Source organism: Castanea sativa, chromosome 2 (genome assembly GCF_040712315.1).
Source record: "Castanea sativa cultivar Marrone di Chiusa Pesio chromosome 2, ASM4071231v1".
Taxonomy (NCBI): domain Eukaryota; kingdom Viridiplantae; phylum Streptophyta; class Magnoliopsida; order Fagales; family Fagaceae; genus Castanea; species Castanea sativa.
The window spans coordinates 31,187,979-31,213,255 of NC_134014.1; the positions used below are offsets into that span (position 1 = coordinate 31,187,979).

The 25,277-nt window shown below is 33.6% G+C and overlaps 1 protein-coding gene across 2 annotated transcripts; it reads right to left on the minus strand.

The window, feature by feature from the left end:
• Positions 1–3,011: 3,011 nt before the first annotated feature.
• On the minus strand, positions 3,012–23,768 carry LOC142625962 (WAT1-related protein At5g64700-like). Of its 2 annotated transcripts, none has more exons than XM_075799721.1 (7): positions 23,476–23,739; positions 23,290–23,352; positions 22,992–23,108; positions 17,225–17,477; positions 16,385–16,543; positions 15,976–16,127; positions 3,012–3,147 (listed from the first exon to the last, which is right to left on the minus strand). In XM_075799721.1, the coding sequence occupies exons 1-7, from the start codon at positions 23,646–23,648 to the stop codon at positions 3,132–3,134; spliced, it is 933 nt and encodes a 310-aa protein (XP_075655836.1). In that variant the 5' UTR covers positions 23,649–23,739; the 3' UTR covers positions 3,012–3,131. The 2 variants fall into 2 exon arrangements, with proteins under 2 accessions (XP_075655836.1, XP_075655835.1); XM_075799720.1 differs by lacking the exon at positions 3,012–3,147 and adding an exon at positions 15,135–15,579 and having other exon boundaries at positions 23,476–23,768.
• Between the last annotated feature and the right edge of the window lie 1,509 nt (positions 23,769–25,277).

The window sequence follows — 25,277 nt, forward strand, 5'->3', positions numbered from 1 at the left end:
AAGTTATGATTTACAACTATATTGTATTAACTTTAATTTTGTGCCAAATTTGATTGTAGGTTTGATTCAATCTTTTGTACCCTGTATTTTATGTGGGATTTATTTGTAAGAGTTGTGTGTGAGAGAGAGTGTGAAGACTCAAGGCAACATTGAAGACTAAAGAAGTTTTCGCGGGTAGCTCGCAAGTAGCCTTCCCGCGAAGTGAAGCATGTGCTCAGCATATGACTGGAATGCGAAGAGTCATAACAGATGGTGACAACTGGTTTTCGCGAGTGTCTCACGGGTAAGGTCTTCCCGCAAGATACCCGTGAAACATTCTGTTTTGCTATTTTGTCATATCTACTCCACCACATCCTTATACACACTATATATACCATCTTTACCCACATATTGAGAGAAGTGCTTTCAGAGAGAAAATCCTAGCCACAAACCCTTGAGAGTTAGAAATTGTCATACTCACAATCCTCTACACCATCCATTGTGGTTTTCCTCAACTCCTACCTCTTTATATCCAAATCCTTGAGAGGTTGATAGCCCAAAAACTTACCACACCCATACGGAGTGTCAAGTGAGGTTTTGGTACTGTTAGGAAGTATTGGAAGAAACCAAATTTTGGCGGATGCAATCGGGAGCATTGCAGGATCCAGAGAGCTAAACAAAACACAGTTCCAAGAAGCCTTGTTGGAGTAGGAGCTTGGAGGGCTTAGGTGCACTGGGTATATTAGGCTTGGAGGGTCTCTTGCTATTCTTGTATCCCAACTTATTATCTAATGGATCAATTTACCGCTGAGAGGGCAGCGGAGAGGTTTTTGTCTAAGTTCTTCGTTTTCCTCTTCGATAACACATCGACATATTATCTTGTGTTTGCATTTCTCTTCCCTACTCTTTTAGCTTTTATTTTACTACTGTGATTTGATGAATATGGCTTAGAGTAGTTGTATTGTTTGTTCGCTCGCATTTACTTTATTCCGCACTTAGTTTAAATTAGAGTAAAATCAACCGAGCCGTAATTTATTAATTTGGGATTTAAATAGCTCTTGTGTTTTTAACACAAAAACCGAACTTTCGTGTATAATTTAAGTTTCTTAGTGACCATTCTAAAAAGAATTCCTAGAGCCGCCACTGGAGCTTAATAATTAATTTGTCTGCAAAATGAGAGGGAATAATAATACTAACCACAATCATGTAGTCCAAGGAAACTATCTTTAATGGAATTTGTAGAAATTTGTGATAGAGTGAGGGAAACAAAAAAAATAAAGAGAGGGGAGAAAAGACAAAACGTGAGATCTTACGTAGTTTGGTGATTTGGTCTTGTGGCTTATATCCACAGTACAAGAGCCTACATGCTTACATTTTCTCAATCATTTTACTGGATAATCATGCTTTACAATGAAATCCATATTTATAATGGGAACTATAAAAAAAATTCAATCATTATTTGAATTTGAATTGCAGATTGTTTGCCTCAATCCCACATTTTTCTCTAGTAATCAATCTCCTGATTTATTAGCCAAGTTTCATGATTTTCTCTGGCCGTGTTGGACCAAATTAATTTTAGCTCAGATGACAAGCCGGAACAAAGGCCAAGTGAGGGCAATAATTGAGGCTTGAGTGTAAAGCACAGCGAAGATGATACGAGAAACTTTGCTTGAAAATAATAGAGACACGTGACAAAAAGAAATCTCATAAGGCTATTGATCCAAGACGTGGCTTGAGTAATGTGGCTTAAAGATGATAAATATCAATAAGTAGGAAGAAATCCAAAAGACAAGACTACGGATCAGAGTAGTTTGTGGCCAAGATGGTTGAAGACGCTTGATTGAAAGGAAAATCGAAAACTAGGTGCAGAAGAAAGATGTATGTGTCCGTTGAATTAATTTTAAATCACAAAGATCATTGTCAACATATAAGATCTGAGCAAAATCCGAGTGGTTTTTCGGACTTTATCTACGACAAGGGATAAAAGCATACAGAGTGGGTAACATTAACAATAATGGTAAAAGAGAGAACTTCGATGTTGTCCACTACAAAGGAATAGATCATGATGAACATTAATCATTGTGACTAGCACAGGTGGTGAAAGACGGAACATGTATCTAGTGACTAAAAAATATGAGTTAACAGAGATAATATAAGCCTGACTTTGATACCATATTAGAGAAAATGAAAGATCACCTTATACCATGTTAGAAAATATGAAACATAGTTATGATATCTTGAGAAAGTACACCGAAAAAGAAAAGGCATAGAGAGAAAAAGTAAAATGACAGAACACAAAAAACGTTGATAACTACATCTTTTTTTCAACTATATGTTTTATAATGAACCCATTGAAGGCTATTTATAGTATATTCTTACAATCTATGTAGTTATATTCTTTCAACTAAAGAAAAGTGTAATTCTATTCAAATGATAGTTATGCAGGGAAAATTATAGACTAGAAGAGCCAATGAGCTGAAGGAAGAAGTGAGAATGATGCTAGAAGAAGTGGTGGATCCTGTAAATCAGCTCGAGTTGATTGATATCTGGCAAAAACTTGGTTTATCATACCATTTTGAGGATGTGATAAATAAATTGTTGAAGAGCATATCCGACAATATTTCAAACAATGATACATAGGATAAAGAGGTTTTGTCTGCTGCTGCTCTCAAATTTAGGCTCCTTAGACAACACGGATGTAATGTTTCTCAAGGTATCCAAAGGAAGCCCTCTTCTTTGTTCACATTAAAAGAACAAAAAACTGGTAGTTGTATATTTAAGTATACTTTGACTTTAATGACTCCATCTTAAATGAGATATACATTCTTGTATGCAGAGGTTTTTAGGAGTTTTATTGATGAGTTCGGGGAATTTAAAGAACACCTTTGTAAGGATATTGAAGGAATGATATATTTGTATGGAGCATCATGTCTATCAATGGAAGGTGAAAATGTCTTAGAGCATATAAAAAATTTCACAACTACGCATCTTGGAGACTTCATTAATAGAAACAAAGACCAGTATCTTTCCATACTAGTTAGCCATGCCCTGGAGCTTCCATTAATAGAAAGAAAGACGTGAAATGCTTTGGCTTCCCTCCACCACAGAAAGTGACCCTGTTTTTTATAACCCCGGAAATGAAACTGCGTGCTTTAATATCTGGTACTTCTGTATGCATGATAATAAACAATTAACAAACCACACTTTGTCTTTTTCTTTATTCTTTGAGAACAAACATTTAAACAAAGAAAGAAAATAAATAAAAACTGATAGGCTTAAAAAACTATATAAATAGATAGACTAGCTTGTCTGAGAAGAACAAAATTTCTCTCCAAACTCATATATATATATATATATATATATATATATATATATATATATAATGTGAATTTTGAAAATTTAACTGTTGGATTGCATGTTTTTATTATATCCTTCATGCTTGCAAAATTTTAAAAAGATCAAAGATCAATTGCTTTGTCATCAAACAAATATTAAATTTTCAAATTTTTAAGATCTAAAATTGGCTATAAAAAATAAGTTTATTGATCGAATCGTAAATAATATCCAATTTGAACGAAATTCAATATGCATGTTAAGAACATAAAGAACATGAATTTCAATGATTAGATTTTCAAATTTTATATCCAGAAAAGAGATATATAAGAAGTTTGAAAAGTTCTTCTACAATCTAGTTTGGAGAGAAACTTTGTTTGACCGAGAAAGCAATCAACCAAGAAACTTAGAATATAGCTTCATCATAAGATCAATCACTATGAGTCTCCTTTACCTCTTCACTCTTCGGTTCATTTTCTCTCTTTCATTAAATTTCTAGCTACAATTAGAAATTCTAATACAGCAATTATGAGGAGAACAGCAAATTACTAACGTCCCATTCGGGACTACGACTATATGCAATCACTGAGAAGTGAATATGTGGTATAGCTATTGTTCTTATTGTTATTGTTGTTTATTGTTAGTTCTTAGAAGCACTAGCTTATGTATGCGTTGATGCATTTAAAATTAAACATGATTAGAGGCATATTTAGATTTATATTCAAATCTAAATTACTTTTAGTGAAAGTGGTTTCAAATGGAATTTAAATAGAATGGGTTTGAACTTTGAAGTAGTCTCTTGATGGACTTATAATAATTGTAAATATGATATGTGTATTACACATTCAAAGTGTTACATAGAAGTCTAACAAATCCTAATTGAGTCATTTTGTGTTTTTTTAGGTTTAGATTCCTAAAAGTTTCTCCAAAAAAGAATAGAAAAAAGAGGTATAGATTCTTGAATTACAATATTAAAGGCATATGACATGAATTTAGAGAATGGATAACACATATCACAAAATTAAAGTATATTTAAAATCAAAAGACACCTGGCATCAAATTAGAGTATTGCAATTAGAAGGACACTTGGCCAAAAATCATATTGTAATTAGAACTCTTGATTAATTGAGCTACTACTTTAATATTTTTATGAAAATTTGGTGTGTGTGTGTGTGTGTATAAAGAGAGTGAAAAATGAGTTTAAATTACACTCAATGTAACTTTACAGGAATTGAACATTTTTTATAAAACCTTGGTTTTTATAAAATCAATCCAATATATGCATGAAACTGGAGTTTCAAATGAAGATGCATATAAGTACATAAAATATTTGAGTGCTATAACATGGGTGAAGACACTACAACAAAATGTATTTTTAGTGAGGAAAATTAGTGAGGAAATATTTTTCATCGCTAAAAATACAGCTTTAGTGACGAAATATGCATTTCGTCACTAATGATGAAAAAAATTATAACATTTAGTGACGAAAAATAAATTTCGTCACTATTGTGATCTGAAAAATGGGCGCCAAGGGAGGGAAACTTTGGCACGAATTTAATTAATCTATAGTGATGAAATATTTCGTCACTAAAAGTTGAAATTTTTAGTGACGAAATATTTCGTGACTGTAGGTTTTGCACTTACATGTTTTTAGTGACAAAATCACAATTCGTCACTAAAAGTATGCTTTAGTGACGAAATATGAATTTCGTCTCTAAAAACCTTAACAAAGCCTTGGTTCTGTAGTGACAAAATTGACATTCGCCACTAAAAACATAAAAACCTAATACCTTTAGCAACGACAAAGTAGACATTAGTGATAGAAAAGGTTCGTTGCTAAAGACCTAAGTATATTAGGTCACTTAACCCTTTCATTTTGTCATTTCTCTCTTTTATTTCAGCTCCCAAAAGCCTCCCACACAAAAGAACCTTCAGACCAAATATACCGAACCTTCAGATCAACACACAATCGGCGACGGCAACGGTTCCTATCGGTGAGACGGCGACGCTTCCATTCGGCGGTTTCTATCGGCGACGGTTCCCATTCATCACCGATTTCGTGTCCATCACGACGCTTCAGCTCCCAATCGCGACGATTATGACGCCAGCCCCGATCGCGACTCTTCAGCTCGCCGGCGACGCTTCTCTCCCAATTGCGACGATTCAACTCACCGTCGTTGCCGTAGCCTCAGCTCGCCATCGCTGATTCAACCCCAACTGACTCTTCGCCTCCCCTTCGCTGATTCAACTCCCAAACACCGACCGTTCGCCTCCCTTCGCTGATTCAACTCCCAAACGCCGACCGTTCGCCTTCCCTTCGCCGATTTAACTCCCAACGGCCGACCGTTCGGATTCCCTTCGCCGATTCAACTCCTAACCGCCAACTACAACTTGGTGAGTTTTTTTTTTTTTTCTCTGTGATTTGATGTTTTCAGTAGTCCAACCCTTAAAGTCGTGGGTTGTACATTCCTTGGATGGACCCAACGTTAGATATTTGTGTCCCATGAAAGATCCCAGTTAAAGTTAATATTTTTTTTATTACGACTTTGTTTAACTTCTATATCTATTTCTATATATAGAATTTTCAATTTTATTGCCAAAGACAGGGTTTAGATTTCTTTGTTTATTAGCTTGGTCAAAGCTCAATAGGTTGTGTTTCTAATGGACAATCTGCTGGGTCTTCTTTAAGTTCGTGTATGGAAAGGCATTAATCTTGGTTTGAATGGGTTTTGTTTTTGTTTGTTTCCTCTAATGGGTTTTGTTTTGTTTTGTTTTTTTTTTTGTTTCTTTATATATATAATCTTTTATTGCAGAGAAATAGAACATCTATGGAGGTCTGATAAGCTCTGAAGAAGGTATTATGTAATCTAGTAAATTGGAAGTCAAGAATGGTGTTGTTGATAGAAGGAGGTTTAAGAACTTTGTTTTTAATAGAATGTGGGAAAAATTCTTATGGACTTAGGATCACTTTTAATCCAATCTCTCTTTGGTTCTTGAGTGAACATGGGAAATTTAGATATATGACTATGATGTTAAAGGACTCTCCTTTGTCTTTTTGTTTAGGTAAGCAATTCTGTTTTCAAAAAGGTGGAGCTATGTTAACTAAGCTAATAAATTGAAAGAACTAGACTTAGGAGAGTGGATGATTCTGTTTGATGGCCGAAACACTGAATAAATTCAGTCAATATTTTCTATTTGAGATTTGTTCTCTGTGGTGGGACGGTTTGTCTAAGTTGAATAAAGACCGTTCTCATTTTGTATAGATTTTTTTGGATGAGGGTTGTGCTGTTGTTGTTTGTGAACTGGAATGGTGGTTGTGGTTGTGGAATGGTGATTGTTTTAACATTTTGGTGACTTTGGTGGTACCCTTTTTGGGTTAGCTGAAATTGTTGTGAAATGTTTTTAGGTCTCAGTTTTGGGTCTTCACTTTGATAAAGCCAGATTATTTTTTTATGGTTTAGTTAGTTATTTTAGATTATTGTTTGTGTTCCTCAATTTTCAATTTTGTTTCTCTTTCTGCAGGAAAGTATTTCAACAGTAAGTGTACCTTTGGCAAAAACTAGTGATTGATCACTCCTGGCCTAGTGCCTTTGCTTCTTTTTATTATGAGAGGATCATTTTCAAGATTGAAGTATTTATAAATTTAACTTTTCTTTTGTAGGTTAAATACACATTGTTTGCAATAACTTTGGATTTTTTCTGAAAGTTGTAAGCTTAGCTTGAGCAAAGTAAGTAAATTTTAGTAGAAAACCTTATAAAACTCTATACGTGTGATGTTGGAAATTGGATTTGTGGTGGTATGTTGTGTTGGAGCAAGCAGGTGGCTTGCATGGTGTTATAAGGTGGGTTAAACTAATATTGAGAGTGTTTTTCATTTCTTGCAAATGTTAATGAGTATTGTTGATTAGATGTGATGAATAGTATTTTATTTGATTTCAATACTTGTCCATTCATGAATGAGATAGAACTTTATCTAAGTAGCTTATAGACTTAGATGTTAGAATACATTATGCATAAGTTATTCTTATTTTACTAAACTAGCATTTACCTTATTGTAGTCAAACATGGATAAAAGTTGGATGCCAATGGCTAAGACACCTAATGGCAGATTAAGTCGTCCATATATTGAAGGGGTCAATACATTTATTAATTTTGCAAGATCGGTTGTGGACTTGAGTGGTAATATTCCGTGCCCGTGTATTCACTGTGTGAATTGCTATCGACAATCTCTTCAAATTGTGCGTATCCATTTGCTTCATCGTGAGATTATGCAATCTTACGTTAATTAAAATAATCATGGAGAACCCCGTGTATTGAACGAGAACATTCATGATAATGAAATGTCAAATGGTGATCATATGGATGGTATCGATGCCTTGGTAGGTGACCGAATTAGAGGGGAACCAAGAAATGCAACCGAAGATGAGGAGGTGCGTCATTTTGACAAACTTGAGGAAGATGCAAAGCGTGAGTTGTATCCGGGTTGCACTGATTATAGTATCTTGAAGTTTGTTATTGAGATGTTGAATGTAAAGGTAATGACCAACTTGAGTAATAAGGGACTTGATATGATGCTAGAATTGCTAACAAAGGTTTTACCAAAAGATAACTTGGTTCCAAGGTCAACTTATGAAGCAAAGAAGATATTATGTGACTTGGGCATGTCATATGAGCATATAGATGCATGCAAAAATGATTGTGCACTATTTTAGAAGGAAAATGAAAACCTTGATAAATGTCCGGTGTGTGAGATACCTAGGTACAAGGATACACGTGCCTAAGGCAAAAAGATTCCTCATAAAATATTGCGTTACTTCCCGTTGACACCGAGATTGAGGAGATTGTACATGTTAGGCCAAAGAGCTAAGGACATGAGATGGTATATAGACAAACGAGTGGATGATGGGATAATGAGGCATCCGGCTGATAGTGAGGAGTGGAAGGAGTTTGATTTGCAACATCCTGATTTTGCCCTCGAACCTTGCAATGTAAGGTTGGGGTTGGCTACAAATGGATTTAACCCTTTTGGGAATATGAACAACAACTATAGTATGTGGCCTGTCATACTTATCTCCTATAACCTACCGCCTTGGCTGGTTATGAAGGAGCTATATTTTATGTTGTCCTTGCTTATTCCTGGTCTCCATCAACTAGGAAATGAGATTGATATTTACTTGAAACCATTGGTTGACGAGTTGAAGGAGTTGTGGGAAGAAGGTGTAGAAACTTATGATGCTTATAGTAAAGAGCATTTTTAGATGCGTGCAACTTTGTTGTGGACAATACCTGACTATCCTGGATTTGGTAACGTGTCTGGGTGAAGGACAAAGGGTTATCATTCTTGTTACACTTGCAATGATGAACCATATTTAGAAGCTTTGGAAAGTAAAATTGGATTCATTAACCATCGAGCTTATTTGCCTATGGAACATCGTTGAAGACATAGTCGGTTGTATAATGGTTTATCGGAGAAACGGAAGAGATCTTTAGAGTTACAAGTGGGAAAGATACAAGAGCAGTTAGATAGAATGCCAAATATAATTTTAGGAAAGCATCCAAGTAATAAGAAGAGACAACTCATTGGGGAGCCAAATTGGTCAAAGGTAAGTATTTTGTATAAGCTTCCATACTGGAAGAATAAGAAGCTTAAGCACAACATTGATGTCATGCATGTGGAAAAGAACATTAGTGAGAGTACTTACGGTACTTTGTTGGGCATTGAGGGGAGAAACAAGGATACTGACAAGGCATAGATAGACTTACAAAATATGAACTTTAGGCACACGTTGCATTTGAAACAATGTCCTGATGGATCATATGACAAGCCTCGGGCTTTTTTCTTCATTAAGCCTAAATGAAATGGATGGTTTCTATGACTTTTTGAAATCAGTCAAGTATCTGGATGGCTATGCAGCCAACATATCAAGGTCAGTGAATGCAAAAAATGGTAGATTATATGGTTTGAAAAGCCACGACTGTCATGTGCTACTACAACGAATCCTTCCAATTGGGTTGCGGGGGTTTGCACATAAAGATATTAGTATTGTATTGTTTGTGTTGGGTAGCTTCTTTCAAGACTTATGCTCAAGGACCCTAAAACGGAGTGAATTGGAGAAACTAGAAGAACGTATAGTTCTTATACTATGCAAGCTTGAGAGGTTTTTTCCTCCAGTATTCTTTGATGTTATGGTCCACCTTGCTGTTCACTTGCCTCGAGAAGCAATTCTAGGAGGCCCGGTACAATATCGGTGAATGTACCCAATTGAAAGGTAATTAGCACCTTTAATGCATCCATCAATTGTATCTTTCCCACGTGGTATAAAATCACATAATGTGTGTATTTTTTGCTCGTAGGTACCTTGGAAAATTGAAAAGATACGTTTCGAATCGAACTCGACCAGAAGGTTCGATTGCAGAGGCTTACATTCTCAAAGAATGTATTAACAACTAGTCTTTGTATATTGATGAGATCAAAACTGTGCATAATCGAAGAGAAAGAAATGAAGATTTTGGTGAATCTAGTGAAGGATTGATAGTTTTTTCACAGACTGCCCGACCTACAGGTGGTAGGCGGAATGATGGCAACTTGTCTCGTGCATTGCTTGATACTGCTCATTGGTACTTATTGTACAATAGTCCTGAGCTAGAGTCTTATTTAAAGTATGTGATTTCATATGCATGTATTTTTTGATCAAGTTTTGAATAATATTTGCAATGCTTAGCTGAAAATAAATCACCTTATTTTTAACCATGAACACAAAAGTACATTGCATAATCCTACTGGAGAAGCCATAACTCAAATCCAACGACAAGAGTTTCCCAAGTGGTTCAGAGAACATGTAAGACATTTGAAATTTAATCACACACTAATAAAAATTAAACATTTAAATAGTTTCATCATTACTTATTACTAATTAATATCACTTGTTGTATGTCATTATAGATGAATAGATTGAAAGTTAACAAGTCACCAGAAGCTACTAAAAAGTTATGGTCATTAGCAAATGGTCCTAAACCGCATGTGAAGGAGTACACAGTTTGTATGGTCAATGGTGTAAAGTTCCATACAAGGGACCTAGACAATCGTCGTGTAACCCAAAACAGTGGTGTATGTACGGAAGGGGACCATGAGGGAGAAATGTACGACTTCTATGGTCATGTGTGCAAAATTTGGGAATTGGAGTATGTGTTTTGTTCCAGTGTGAATGGTACAATACTGGTACCAATGGTCGAAGGAGAACGATAAGAATCGATGCACACTGCACAAGCATTGATGTTACAAGTCGGTGGTATGAAAACGACCCTTTTATACTTCCTAGTCAAGCGAGGCAAGTTTTTTACCTTCAAGATACCAAATTGGGTGAACCTTGGAAAATTGTGCAATCCATCCAACATAGGGTAGTGTTTGATGTCCCAGAAGTCTGGGGTGAAGAATCCAATGATAATACAGAAGATAGTGACGCATTTCAACAAGAAACGATTGTTGATGTTGTCTCTATCAATGTTGAGGATAATATTATTGACTATTGTATGGGTGATGTTGAAACTGAGGTTGTTCTTGAAGGTGGAACTTCAAGAGATGCTAATCAAAATGAAGAGCATGACATACCTGATGTTGATCTTGATATGGGTTATGGTATGTAGAGTTCATAACAATTGTCTTAAATGTTGTGTGCTTATCTTAAAGTTTTATGCTTGTCTAAGTAGCAATTGTTTTGTACTTATCTTGAACTTGATATGGATATTAATGTGGTCATTTGTTGTGTTGAGTTAGTAGTAATTGTGTTCAAATTTTGCACTTGTGAATTGTTTGATATGGATAATGGCGTAGACTTTGATATGTAAAGTTAGTAGTAATTGTTATTGAGATGTTTTATACTTATTTTGAACTTGATGACATCAATACATAGTTTCAAAAAATGCCCAAAGAAGCCAAATACACTCATAACATATCAAGGTATGAGATGACAAGATTGGATAAAATGAGGCAAAACCAAGAGAGAATTGATGCTTTGGGATTGAAGCACATCTTAACTTCTCTAAATGATACTGCTCAGTCCAATTGTGCAAAAGGGAAAAGAAGTAGAGCTAGTGTTGTGGTAGATGATGATTATGTATCACCTATTGGTGACGATGACAATGATGATGAGTCATCTAATTCTGTAATCCATAAGGTACAATAGATGTTCCATAGGATACAATAGATGATAATAATTTTATTGTTCCATTACTTGTAATAACTTTGTTGTTCCATTATATGTATGTTTGTTAGTTACAGATGGCACCAGGACGACTCACACGCTCACGAGGTGAGGCATCTATCCCGGTGGTTCAATCTACAGTCCAATCTACGGAAACACCTCCTGAAACAAATCCTCCCATCCAAACTTCTTCTAGTGCGGAGGCGCAAACTACTGGCGCATTAACTAGCACGATGGTAATTACATAGAACATACTTAATTACAACTGCACCCTGTTTTTACTATTGAGATTATACTTCACTTAATTTAGTTATAATATACATGGAATGTATAATTTCTTAACATTAATAATGTTTAAATAGGATCTGCTAGCAGAAATACCCGTGGAACAACACGTGGTATAGCAGTACGGGCACTTGTTGAAAAAAATGGTAAGTTGCCAGTACATATAGCTGCAGAATATGATGCTCCTGTTGGGAAGAATGCGTGCAAGCTTGTCAATCAAATTGGCTTACAAGTGCGAAATAATTTGTCCAGTTACAACGTGAAAAATTGGAAAAATGTTGATGCTGCTACTAGAGATGTGGTGCTTCAAAATATAGTGGTAAATTTACATTGATAACGTCTAACTCGTCTTTGTTGTCACTAAGCATATTAAATTCATATAATAGTATTTTTATAATACATATACACTTCATTTTACAGGATTAGTTTGAGCTACAAGGGGATTCCAACTTGGTAACAAAAACATTAAATACAAAATGTGGAAGATTATTGAGTTCCAGCTCCTACAAGTTGCATCAAGCTTATAAAAAGCTCGTACAATTTCATGGTGCTGACTATGCAAGAAGCCACCTGCCAAAGAATGCCAAACTTGAGCTGTGGACTGAACTCATTGATGAGAGATGGACCAATAAGGATTGGCTGGTGAATTATTTATACATATATTATTATTATCCAATGTTTACTATATTACGTTGTAAACTAATTAGATTAATACTTAGATAAAGTAAATGTATACTATTTTATTCATGATCTAATAGATATCTTGAATGTTGTTTATTAGGAAAAATCAATAAAGAACTCTGAAAATAGGAAGAAAATTTCAGGCAAACAAAGATGCGGGACAAAGACACTTGCTGTTAGAGTTGATAAGGAGGTGCGTATTTTTTCATTTTTCTTAAACTTTAGTATATTACATGTTGTGATTAATTAAGTATAACTATCTAACACTTGAATGTTAATTAATCAGACAAATAGTAATGACGGTCAAGTTTCTGAATTGGCAAAAATCTTCAAAGATGTTCATTTCAATCCAAATACAAATATGTGGATACACCATGAGGATGAAGCGACATATGTATGTATATCATTCCATCCTTATCATATTTGTAACGCTATAGCATATGTATTATTAATGTTGTGATTGTTTGTTTCTTTCTCTTTTTCAAATGATAGGAAAATATTCTCAAAGTGCAAGAGGATCATTGTCAAGATCCTAATGCAAGTCCCCTTAAACAAGAGGAGATCTCAAACTTAGTTTTTAAGAAGAAGTCCGGTATTGTAAAAGGACTTGGCATGAGATCTTCCTCTTCTCTAGTAACCACCGCCTCATCTAATTTCTCGGTGGAGTATATTCAACGGTTAGAAAATGAGATCATTGAGGTCAAAGAGACAAGAGCTAGGGACCAAGAGGAGCGAGCTAGGGACCAAAAGGCACGAGCTAAGCAAGAAGAGCTCCAAAAGAATATTCTTAACTTTTTAAGGAGGAATGGTTATGATGACGCTCTTATCTATAGGGGTGGTTCAACTTCAAGTTAAAACATGTTTTGGTTAGTACTTTCTTTTAGCAATTGACCCACATTACATGGTGTGACTACTCTTAATGTATTGTTAGAAATGTTTCTTCTAACATAATTAATGTTTTTACTTTATGATTTTAATGTAGTATTGGTTTTATTTTGTGCAGATTTCTTATTGGTGGTTTTAAGAAGATTTACTTTTGGCATTACTTGAAGACATATGAGAACATCTTCTGTTAGTTCTAATTATATTATGCTACACTTTTTGTATTGTTATAAAACATCTTAAGTTATTGTATATGTTGAAAACAATTATTGTATGGAAGGAGTTTAAATTAGATACTTGTTTTATTTTTTACTTGTGGAATGTATGGATCTTTTTTTATAAATGTGTAGTTGAAATAAATGTATTATTCAAATGTGAGGTTTTAGTAATGTAATAACAGGTTACAGGTTAATATCAAAACCATGAAAAAAAGAAAAAAAGAAAATAAGTTTTAGTGACGAAATATTTCGTCACTAAATGTAACAAAATTTTGTAAGAAATGGTTTTAGTGACGAAAATTTTCATCACTATATGTGCATGGATTTTCTTAAAAATAGTTTTAGTGACGAACTTTTTTGTCACTATATGTACCTAATAAATAGTTTTAGTGACGAAATTATTCGTCACTAAATATGATTTAATAAACTAAAGTGTTTTTAGTGACGAAATATTTTCGTCACTGGATGGTGTTTTTAGTGAGGAAAACATTTAGTGATGAAACGTTTTCGTCTCTAAAAGTTTAAAAAAAAAAAAAAATCAAATCGGACTTTTAGTGACGAAACTTTTCGTCACCAGGACTTTTAGTGACAGGGTTTCAGCGAAAAAATGAATTTTGTCACTAAAAGTCCAATTTCGTCATTAAAGGTTCTTAGTGACGAAATACTGGAATTTTAGTGATGAATTTTTTCATCACTGAAAATACATTTTGTTGTAGTGAGATGAATAAAGATCAAGTTGCAAAATCTTCCTATTATAGGGATTGCAACATGGGTGCTACAACTTTTATAGGGATTGCAATGAACCTTGCTAGGATGGCTATGTTCTTTTATCGTCATAGAGATAGGTTTGGAGTTAAGACTAAGGATCGCATAATATCATTGTTTGTTCAGCCATTTCCATTATATATGTGATTAAGTAACATTAGGTCAATGTTAAAAGTAAATTTTGTAATAGTTTGGTAGTTCAATAATATTACTAAGTGTTGTACGTGGGGAGAACTTGAGTTTCTATTCTCCCATCTCACCTGCTCTTAAAAAAGAAAACGAAAAAGGAAAGTGTTAAGAGTCAATGTTGTAAGGATCAATGTCATGGATATATTAGGTGATCGTGATTGTCAATATTGCGTTTGCAACCAATGTCTTTGTAGCTTTAGAAGCCTAAGAGATTGTCCAATTCATATGAGTGTTGTCTTGAAAACAAATTTTATTAACTATTTGTTAAGTATTGTAAAAGTTTGTCTTATTATCATATAAGTTGTGTTTTGATTACTTTGAAAATTGTATTTGTATTGGAAAATGTTAGAAGTTGTGGTGGTATTAGAGAGAATTGTTGGAGTGTATGATATAGAAAGGAACTAATTGAAATACACGTTAATAATGACATTTTAGGATCCATTTGGACTGAGGGGGAAGGAGGGAGAGTAGAAGAGAGTATAGTAGAGTTTGCTGAAAATAAACTAATTTTAGGCCAAACAGACCATTAAAATTATCATTTATGATTAACTAACTATTCATGCGAGAAAGAATAATATATATTTATGATATTCCTAAAGTATTATATAATTTTCCTAAAAACCATATGTACATATTACGTTATAAAATTTGTTAGGCTTTAATTCAACATTACAAACGTATATAGCTCCAAAAAAAAAAAAAAAAAAAAAGAAGACAAAACAAACATTACAATTTTACAAACATAGAAACAATCTTGATAAAAACCTATGGGAACTTGACCAACTTTGCGTTGCCAAGAACCCCCTAAAAAAACATAAACTAAACTAAACTACTATAAGACTTGGGCAATAACCGGCTCTCTTAGCAACTCAATAAGTTACACAAATAGAGGTGGTGGATTTTTAGAGGCCACTTCTTCCTTTAGTTCTGAACTTTCTTTTTCTCCTTCAACTGTTAAACTACTCCCACCATTTACTTTTTGTTCTCTACTTTTCCCCCACAAAACACTGTATAGCCCTCCAACCAACAAGAGGCCACCCAGAAGGCTACAAATACAAGAAGATAACGTATATAACTATGGAAACTGAAAGTAATAATAAAATGAATAGTGTCATTCACTATTAATAGAAATTATTAAATAAGTATTAAATGTTAGAGATATTATAAATTTTATTATTAAAATATATATATATATGTATGTATAATTAATATAAATTTTAAAAAATAATTAAAATATCTATTTATTATATTGTTGAAGAGATATCAACCAGTATTTCTAACTATTTTTATTCAAAACTCTAAAATGAAATTTGCTTTTTTTAACTCTCAATCTCAACAATTGAAAGCAATTGCACACAGTAAGCATTGCACCTGATCTCAATTTGCCCACCTAGACATCAATTTTTGTGGCAAGGATTTGGTTTATATAAAGAATTGATTACCTTCCCAAGCTAATGATCTCGCCTAAGAGAATTGCGGAAGAGAACATTGTCATGATCAGAGCCAATGGTGTAGACATGGCAAGGAAAACTGGTCCTTTCTTCTCAATAACCCATGCTTGCAAGTAGTATGTCAAGCCAGTCACCACAATTCCCTGGCAGAAAATAAATTCAACTAGTTTTGTTAGCTTTGTTATGTATAAATTAGTGAAATGATTTGAAATCAATTACAATTAATGCAGTTAATTTATCTGAAATGAAAGTATATATAGAAGAAAGTTTTATAGAGCAAATGGTTGTTTGAAATCGCACAATAACTATGTTATGATTCCGCGCATCCGTTTTGTTTTCCTTAATCTCTTTGGTCTCAAAATAGGGAAGTGATTGAAAAAAAGTAGTAGTGGAGATTTACACAGTAAGCTACGGCTAGGAGTCTGACATTCCAACCCAGCTTCCATTGATAAGGGTCTCTTTCAAAAGCAATGGCAATGGCAAATGACTGAATGGAGCTCAAAAAACACTGAAGAGTAGTGAAGAGAAGCTTTGGAGGGTAGCTCTTCATAACTGGTGCCTGCATCCAAAAAAAAAGAAAAAAGAATTAAGTCTACTACTTGGTGGGGTGTGTGTGTGTGTAGAAATTTATATATCTACGCAAACACACACTCATGTATACATCTTCTTCTTTTTTCTTTTTTTTTTTTTTTTTTTTGAGAAACCACACATATGTATACATCTATCAATGGTTTTTAAGGATGATTTTCGCAAACAGAAAAGGGAGTTGCGAGAACTGTTGTTGGGGGGATTGAAAGTGAAAAGTTAGAATATTAAAAAAAGAAAGAAAAGAAAAAAGAGCGGAAATAAGAATTAACATGGTTTAATCTAATGGATCCATTGACAATTTACATCTTTATTATTATGAGACTAATGTAGAAGCCTAGGCAAACCCTAAGATTGTACTAAAAATATAAGTAGAATTTGAGTTATTTTCCTTATTCTACAACTAGATGGATAATTGAGGCCTATAACATATTTGGACATCCTGGACCAAGATATCTCTACTAGGAGCCAACTCTCAATTGGCCACACTGTCAAGGCTAGGAGTCTTCCACAACTTAAACATCTTTCATGTATGACATATATTACCCATCGAGATCATGTGAATCGGTTACATGAAAAACATTGTTCTTGCTTCACGATAAAATTCTAACAAGGCAAATTTACACCTCAAACAAGAAGCTAAGAATTTACATACCTGCAAAACAAGCCATAGACCCCAAAAGGTGCTGGAAATAAGGAAGAGGAAGCAACCCTTTATCCACGCTTTGTTCGAAGGAAGATGAAAAAGGTGATCTCCGAGTTTAGGGTGACCGAAGAGGTGATGTTGGCCCAAGAGTTTCAAATGAGGTCCCTTGTAAAAGGCAAGGGTCGCTGCACCGGCTATGCAGAACAGTATACCTGCAAGCTTTGCAACCCCCGCAATTTTCCTCAACTCCAACACCTCCATCCTATATCATAGCTTTCGACATTAAATGAATTATCTATATATTTGAAATGGACTCCTATATACTTATCAATGAACATAAGCTCTGCATTAAATGATTCTTCTGTATATTTAAAGTGGACTTTTACTACATACCAAGCAAACATAAGCTTGCCTTAGACTTGGATTAACTAACTTGACTAATAAAATAGCTAATTAATCAGAATTAAATTCTTATTGTGGATAGGAAATAAGATTCTCATTGTTAACAATATGAAAAGCATCCTCCAATAAACTATGTTGTTCTACTTAGTATAAACTGGGCGTGTCAATAGCAAATTGTATTGGAAAAATAGAGAGTATGCGTTGTGTAACGGAAAACAATGTAATCTCTTGTAATTGAGCAATGTGTGTTGTAGAATTGTAAATGAAAAATTTTCAAGTGATCTCTGAGTATCTTACGTCAAGAGATCTTAGTTTCTTTGAACTTTAATTGTGGAAAATTATAAAGGTTGGGAGATATTTTTTGTACACTAGTGTGTTTAATTTCTCTAAACTAGGTCTCAAAAAAAAAATCCTCTATGGTGTGTTTGGATGATATGATGTGGACATTCGGATTTGGATTTGGGTGATTGAAATCCAAATATCTTGTTTGGGCAATTTAAAATATGTCAAGGATTTGAATTTGACAAATTCACCAAAGATTTAAAACCTATAAAATATTTGGATTTAAAACAACTCCTAAAATCAATAGATTTGAAATCAAGACATTTCAAATCTAATAATTTAAAATCCAATTCCAAGTTTCGAAACACAACCCCAAAGTATTTTGGAGTTTCTGTGTGTATTAATAGTGTTAGTTAAGATAAGTGGATTACTTAGCGCATAAAAATTAGGGTGTAAATTTTGCCATTTGACAGTTGGCAAGTGAAAGAATATATTGGTACCCTACCAAAGAGGATATCAGGGCTTAAATTGTTAAAGACTATGAATGCGTTTGGATCCAACTTATTTGCATTTACGTTTCCACTTGACATTTCAGCTCTTTTTTTTTTTTTTTTTCCCCCTACACAGCTCCTCAGCTTTTAAGGGACAAAGGCTACTGTTTATGCACTGTGCATGAACAGTAGCCGCAACTTTTGACCAATTCAACCGTGAACAGTGCATCGTGTACTGTTTATGGACCCACAAACTTCACTTTTCAGCAACTTTTTTCATTAAAAATGGATCTCACGGCACTATTCACATATTTAAAAATTATTTTGCTACAGTGTTTTCAGTTTTCAATTTTCAGTTTCAGCAAAATAAGTTCTATCCAAACAGACCCTATATTAGCTTTTGTTAACTTTTTATTTAAGAACAAAATTTAATTACAAAATTGGTTATAACTTTAGGCTATAATCTTAATATCTTTTTATTGGATATGAATTTTGATAAATTCACCATTGGATTACTTCTTCTTCTTATATCTCCCATACTTGCAAAATTTTTGGAAAATTAAATATCAATAGTTATGTCATCAATAAATTATTTAAATTGTAAGTTTTTGTAGTTTACAATTGTGCATAAAATATAAGTTATAGATCATATAGTAAATACCATCCGATTGTCACAAAAGTTGATATGTGTATTAAGAGTGTAAAAAACATACAACTCAACGGTTAGATTTCAAAATATGCAGTAATATTTATTCTATTGAGTAAGATTGTAACTTTATGCTATAACTAATTTTGTAACTAAACTTTGTCATTGTTTTAATTATCATTTCAAAAATGACAACCATTTCAATGTGTTTTTCTTTTTTATGATAATTCAAGTGTTAATAGAGGAAGGATTTGAATATTGGATATCTCCATTAGAAACATTAAAGAATTGTCAATTGAGCAACAAGATTGTTAGCATTATACACTAAATCTGGCTTTATTTTTACTGTTTTCACCATCTAATCAAAGTTCCTTGTACATGCATCAAGCAGCTAGCCTCTTCTGTTCGTTAAATGTGTTCATCCAAAACAAAATTAAAATGCAAAAGCCATGTTCGACTATGAACAGCGGAAGTGGACAGAGATTTGTGATAAGTTGCTTTATGTCATATTGTGCTTTAAGCATTCATCTTATTAATTAATACAAGGTATATAGACAAAAATGGGGTTTGTCGAGACATCACACCTAATTTTGGTTGCAATGTGAAAAACAACCTCCAATATAATCCAAGAAGATAGGCATCAAATTCATTAAAAAAAAAAAAATATATATATATATATATATATAGAAGATACATATCAGAAAATAAAATCATAGAATAACATGTGGCCTTGCTTCTCTGTTGTGGCATATATGAACTTTCTATCTATGTCTATGATACGCCTGTAAATAGAAGATATTTGCTATAAATATAAATTTTGCCGCTCTTGCAATATTGTGGAGGTGCCCATAACGTTTTAGGATTTTGCTAGTTTGCTTAGAGACATATACTTGATTGAGGCTGCCTAGTTTGGGTTGCAATTCAAAAGTTCAGTAATATACGTGGGGGGAATTCATCTCACTAGATATTCCAAAAATTCAAGGGACCCACACATGATGTTTTTCGTGTGTGCCACAGTGAGCAATTAATCCATGGTGGGGTTAAGAGAAAGGTAGCTTTCGCGTCTATTAAATGCATGCTCTAAAAGTTAGTAGAAAGACATGAGGAAGAATATTTACGTAAGGAGGACACCTTTTTTTTTTTTAAATAGTTATTGTCCTTACAATTTTCTTCTTGTCTTTTAGTTTGTCTTTTTATAAGGTAATTTTGCTTTATATAATTAGGAAAGAATTTATATACAAGACACATTAAGATGTAAATACATATTTAGTTTTGGATACATATTTATATCTTAACATATCTAATAAGTTAATATATATACGAGATACAAGCCATGTCTTGTACCCATTTTTGTAAGAGAATAATAAAGTAATAATACTTCTACTTTTGATATCACTCTTTTTTGTCTTTTTTTTTTTATATTTTATTCATATGTCAAGCTTTATACATAAAGAAACATTTTTTACTATGTCAAGAACTTTTGAGGTTTGGTTAGAGAAAAGTGTTATATTTGCAACATTTTTTTTATGATAAATTTTAAGTTGTAATAAATTGTTATTGATTCTAATTTGATAATAAGAGTGAGATTCAATAATGGATCACCAGTTGTTAGCCAGAGCTTGACATTATTTAGCAATCTAAATGTGCATGGCTAATGATGTCATTGGTATACCTGGATTACAAAAATCCTTTGCCTTTAGGTGAATAAGAAACTTTAATACCCAGGAAATATCATAGAAATCTCAAACTTTTCATTGTAAATTAAGTGTAAAGATGTTTCAAGGGTTGAATACCGTAAATATCTTTTCTGATGATAATCATATCATCAACATAGATAAAGAGTAGAATTTGAAAAATTAAACATGGAATCTCTCTAAACAACAAACATGATTCAAAGTTTGTCAGAACTTATCAAACCAAGCATGTGGTGCTTGTTTAAGACCGTAAAAGGCAAGGCAAAGTTTACAAACTTGATTGAGCTTATGAGAGTATCCTGGGGAGGATGCATGTAAAGTTCCTCTTAAGTATTACCATTAAAAAATGCAATTTTTTACATCCATTTGATAAAGAGACCATTTTTAGAAGATGCGACAAGGATGAGAGCCCAAACAAAAGTCATTCTTGATATAGATGCAAAGATATCTTCATAGCCAACTCCTTAGTCTTTATTAAATAACCTTTGGCTACTAACGGAGCTTTATAACACTCTACAAATCTAATTAGATGATAAACTATACCTATCTATTCCCCTTTTTCATTTGGGAAATTCAATATGTTTGGAGCCTTGATTGTACTATCCACATATATACTTTATAAGTTGACATATAAATGAGATATATACAAGTTGGTTAGATTATTATGTCATTTCTCTAAGAATTGAGAAGACACAAGAAAATTCCAACAAACATCAAGAGACAACTCAACCACTTGTCACTATGAGATTTTTACGGACACTTTCAAGGCATATCTAACTCAACCTATCAATGCAAAACTAGTTTGTAACTTGTATGAGTGGGATGTTAGAATAACAAAACCACCTACGAAAAAACTTTACCTATACGAGCGTCGCAATGGAGCTGTATGAGAATTTGAGATTATGCTTTGGAGCATTCATGAAACCAAGATTAAGCTTAGGGTTGAAGCATGCCAGCTTAAAAAAAGTTCATTTCAATATCTAGAACTTTATGCGTGAATAATAATTCTTAATAATTCAAATTTATGATCACTATTGACTCTAGAGTAGAGGTTACTATCTCACTAAATAAGATTCAGGAGTGGGGGGTTTGAACCCTAATTGTTTATGTGGGAAACACCATGCCAATTGATCCACAAGACTTTTTTTTTATTTTTTTTTATTTTATATATAAAATAAAATTTCTACTCTAACCAATCTAAGTGTATATATATGTGAAACTCCTTTTTAGAGACTTAAACACCAACTCTTGCCCCCACACCTCATAAGTATTTATACTTGTAGAGTGATCACCACACCAAGGGTGTGTGGTGGTGATCCACAAGACTCTTGGCTGTGTTCATAATGACTATAAAAGGAATTATGAAATATAATATAGCCCATTAAGACAAATAGTTGTTACAAAATGTCTTGTGATTTATTGTCCATTATTTTGTGATTAAGTTTTCATGTAACTCACAAATATTTTAACTCTAGATAAAGGAACCATGCCAACCTTGAAGAATATATAGATTAGAATTATTGAGATACATGTAGAGTGGGCATTGTTATGTTGTGGGAAAATATGTGTTTCTTTGGTGGAGCTTTTGCTTTATAGGGTGGGCATTGTTATGTTGCGGGAAGATATGTGTTTGACTGTTGTACTTGTATCATTGGAGAGATGAGCTAGTGAAACCGCTGCATCGTTTTAGATGTATGTTGAATATTCTCACATCGTAGTGAGAAAATACGCTTTAAGAAGAGTAAGAAACCAACCAAGCCACATGTCAGTAAAAGCTATTAGTAATTTTATTATTATGCACATCATGTGTTTTTTTTTTTAAATTCATATGATTGTGAGCTTCTTACTTTATTATGAATCGTTGAATTATTTTATTACATTTTTAAACTGTCTATCCAAATCTTTCCATTTCCCTCTAGAAATCTTTCCACAAAGTACCCTTAGAACAAAACCAAAAAACAAAACAAAACTTCCATACATTTAGAACTACTACACAGACTTTGGAGATAGCTTATACACAAAACTTGTAATTTATTTGTACGTTTACAAGATTTGTCAGCTCACATACCATGTTATATATATTTTTGTTTTCATAATTCAATGGTCACAACAAGAAGGATGAGAAGATTTAAATTTTGATTCTTTTCATGAGAGGCAGTAGACGATACCACTAAACTTCAAGTTGCTCTTGGCATACCCCATATTATAGTTTTGGAGAAAAAGAAACATGAATTATAAAATAAGTTACAATAGAACGCTACCTGAGTAATACTGCCAAGAAGAAAGTTATGACTGGAAGGCAGTTTGTAATTGCTGCAGCCAATGTTGCTGACGTATACACAATAGCTACGCCATAGATATCCAGGCTTAAAACGATCCTGAAATTGGAAAAAATAGAACAAGACGACGCATGAAAGCTTTTCTTTAAGGTTATAGTCATGGTTATCCACCAATATGTGGTTATGTAATAATGGTTTTCGTTCTTAATAGGTGACTGCAAAATAATGAAGAGAAAAATTTTGAAGCAAAATGAAATAAATTAAATTAAATAGGCCATACCCAAATAGAGAAAGAAGAAAGATCTTGCAGAAGGTCACCAATGTTAGGGGCAGCGCCTTTTTCCTAGAGCCCAATATAAAATAACCAAGATTCATTCACCATTTTCATCACCAAATAAACTCAGGGACAAAATGAAAAAAAAAAAAACAAACAAAACAAAGGTAATATTATTGTTGTTATTAATACCGTTCAAAGAATACGGCGAGAGGAGCTAAGAAAATAGTTGCTGCAGCTTGTCTATAAAAAACAAACACGAAATTGTTCATACCACCATCTAATGCAGCCTTTGACAGCAAGAACATGCCACAATATATTGCTTGTATAAGAATCACAATCAAAAAAGGCTTTTTTTCATTCATTTTTGGTGAAGTGAACCCTAAAACCTAGCTAGAGTCATACATGTTCAAGTAGTAGTAAGGTTAAAACTAGCTAAATGGCTTATATATATATAAAATTTAAAATCAACATTATTAGTGGACAATATTCAAGGGAACGCTCAATGAAAAGAACATGTCTCCTATATTATGACGTGTGTGGTGATGATATCAAGTTGCTTTAATATTAAGGGGCCACCAAAAGGTGTTAGTGGTGTAACTATTCACCAGTCATGCAGAAGTTCCAAAAAATTAGTTGTCCCTTAAGATCAACATGGGTATTTTCTCTTGTAAGGCTTTGGATCCTCTACATTGATATTCTTTCCCACTGTTGTGTTGTCCATTTTGTCCAAATTTCCAGACAAGTATACAAAAGACAAATGGCGCATCATGTAAATTCAAATGAGTACGTACCTAGCTACCTCCTATATATCATACCAAAAATTGTATACGATATAGCTGTCAAAACAAGAGTAAAAAAAAATATATTATGAGGAAATCTTTTAATTAAGCATAACATTTCTAAATTAATTTAACTCATTCTTTGACACATCTTTTAAAGATTTTTCTCATGGTTCAAATCATAATATCGAGATGGTATTTGATTAGCTAGCTTCTTAAACCCTCACTTTCCGATAATTAGGAGGTCAATCAAAGTATAAGTAAGGAAAAAGTAGAAAACAGCCATTTTTTCTCAACAAAAAAGAGGAGGGGGTAGAAGAAAAGAAAAAAGTAAAAAACAGCCAATTTATGGAATATGCTTGTTTAGTGCTTTTGCTTTCCTTCTCCTTTTGCGTCTAAGATAGCATTCCATTACACTGCATGGTTGCACCTTGGGCCCCGTCCTTGGGCCCTACTAGAGAAAAGCCCCCAAAAATGGGAGCAATATGTGATTTTTTTTTTTTTAATGTGAGTTGTATTATTTTTCCTCCACACTACAAGAAATCTGTACTATTGTGGTAGTTTTTTTTTTTGGTAGCAGGTTCAAAAACCACCGCTATATGTCGCATATTGCAACATTTTTTGAGACCACTGCAGTACATAGGCTCTATTGCGACGTTTTTTGGGACCACCGCTATAGGTATAGTCTTTTGCGGCATCCTACAACGGCGAGACATAAAACCACCGCAATATATATGTTTTAGTGATGGTAACTGAGATATAGTAGCGCTCCAAAAACCCGTCGCAATAAGTATATCATTTTGTGCAAATGCTATAGCTATGGTAGAGAAAAACGCTGCAATAGGGACTCCTTTTTGCAGCGCTTTTTCTTGGTTATAGTGGCGGGTTGGACCGTCGCTATAGACTTTTAAATCTCCAACCCCAAAATTTCCCTTTCCCTCAATTTTTTCCATCTTCCCTATTATTCTGTTTTCATTTTCCCACTTATTCACTTTTCCCACTTATTCATTTTCACTCTCTCCAAACTCTCACTCTCTCCAAAACCCTCACTTCATCTCCATCTCTGCCGGTGTTACTTCATCTCTGCTGCCACCACCATCACTTCATCTTTGCACTCGCTGCCGAAGCTTTCAATCCAAGCTAACCCTCACTTAATCGGTGCTTCACGGTGCAAGGAACGTTTTGCTCAAATCATCGGAGACATCATGAGCT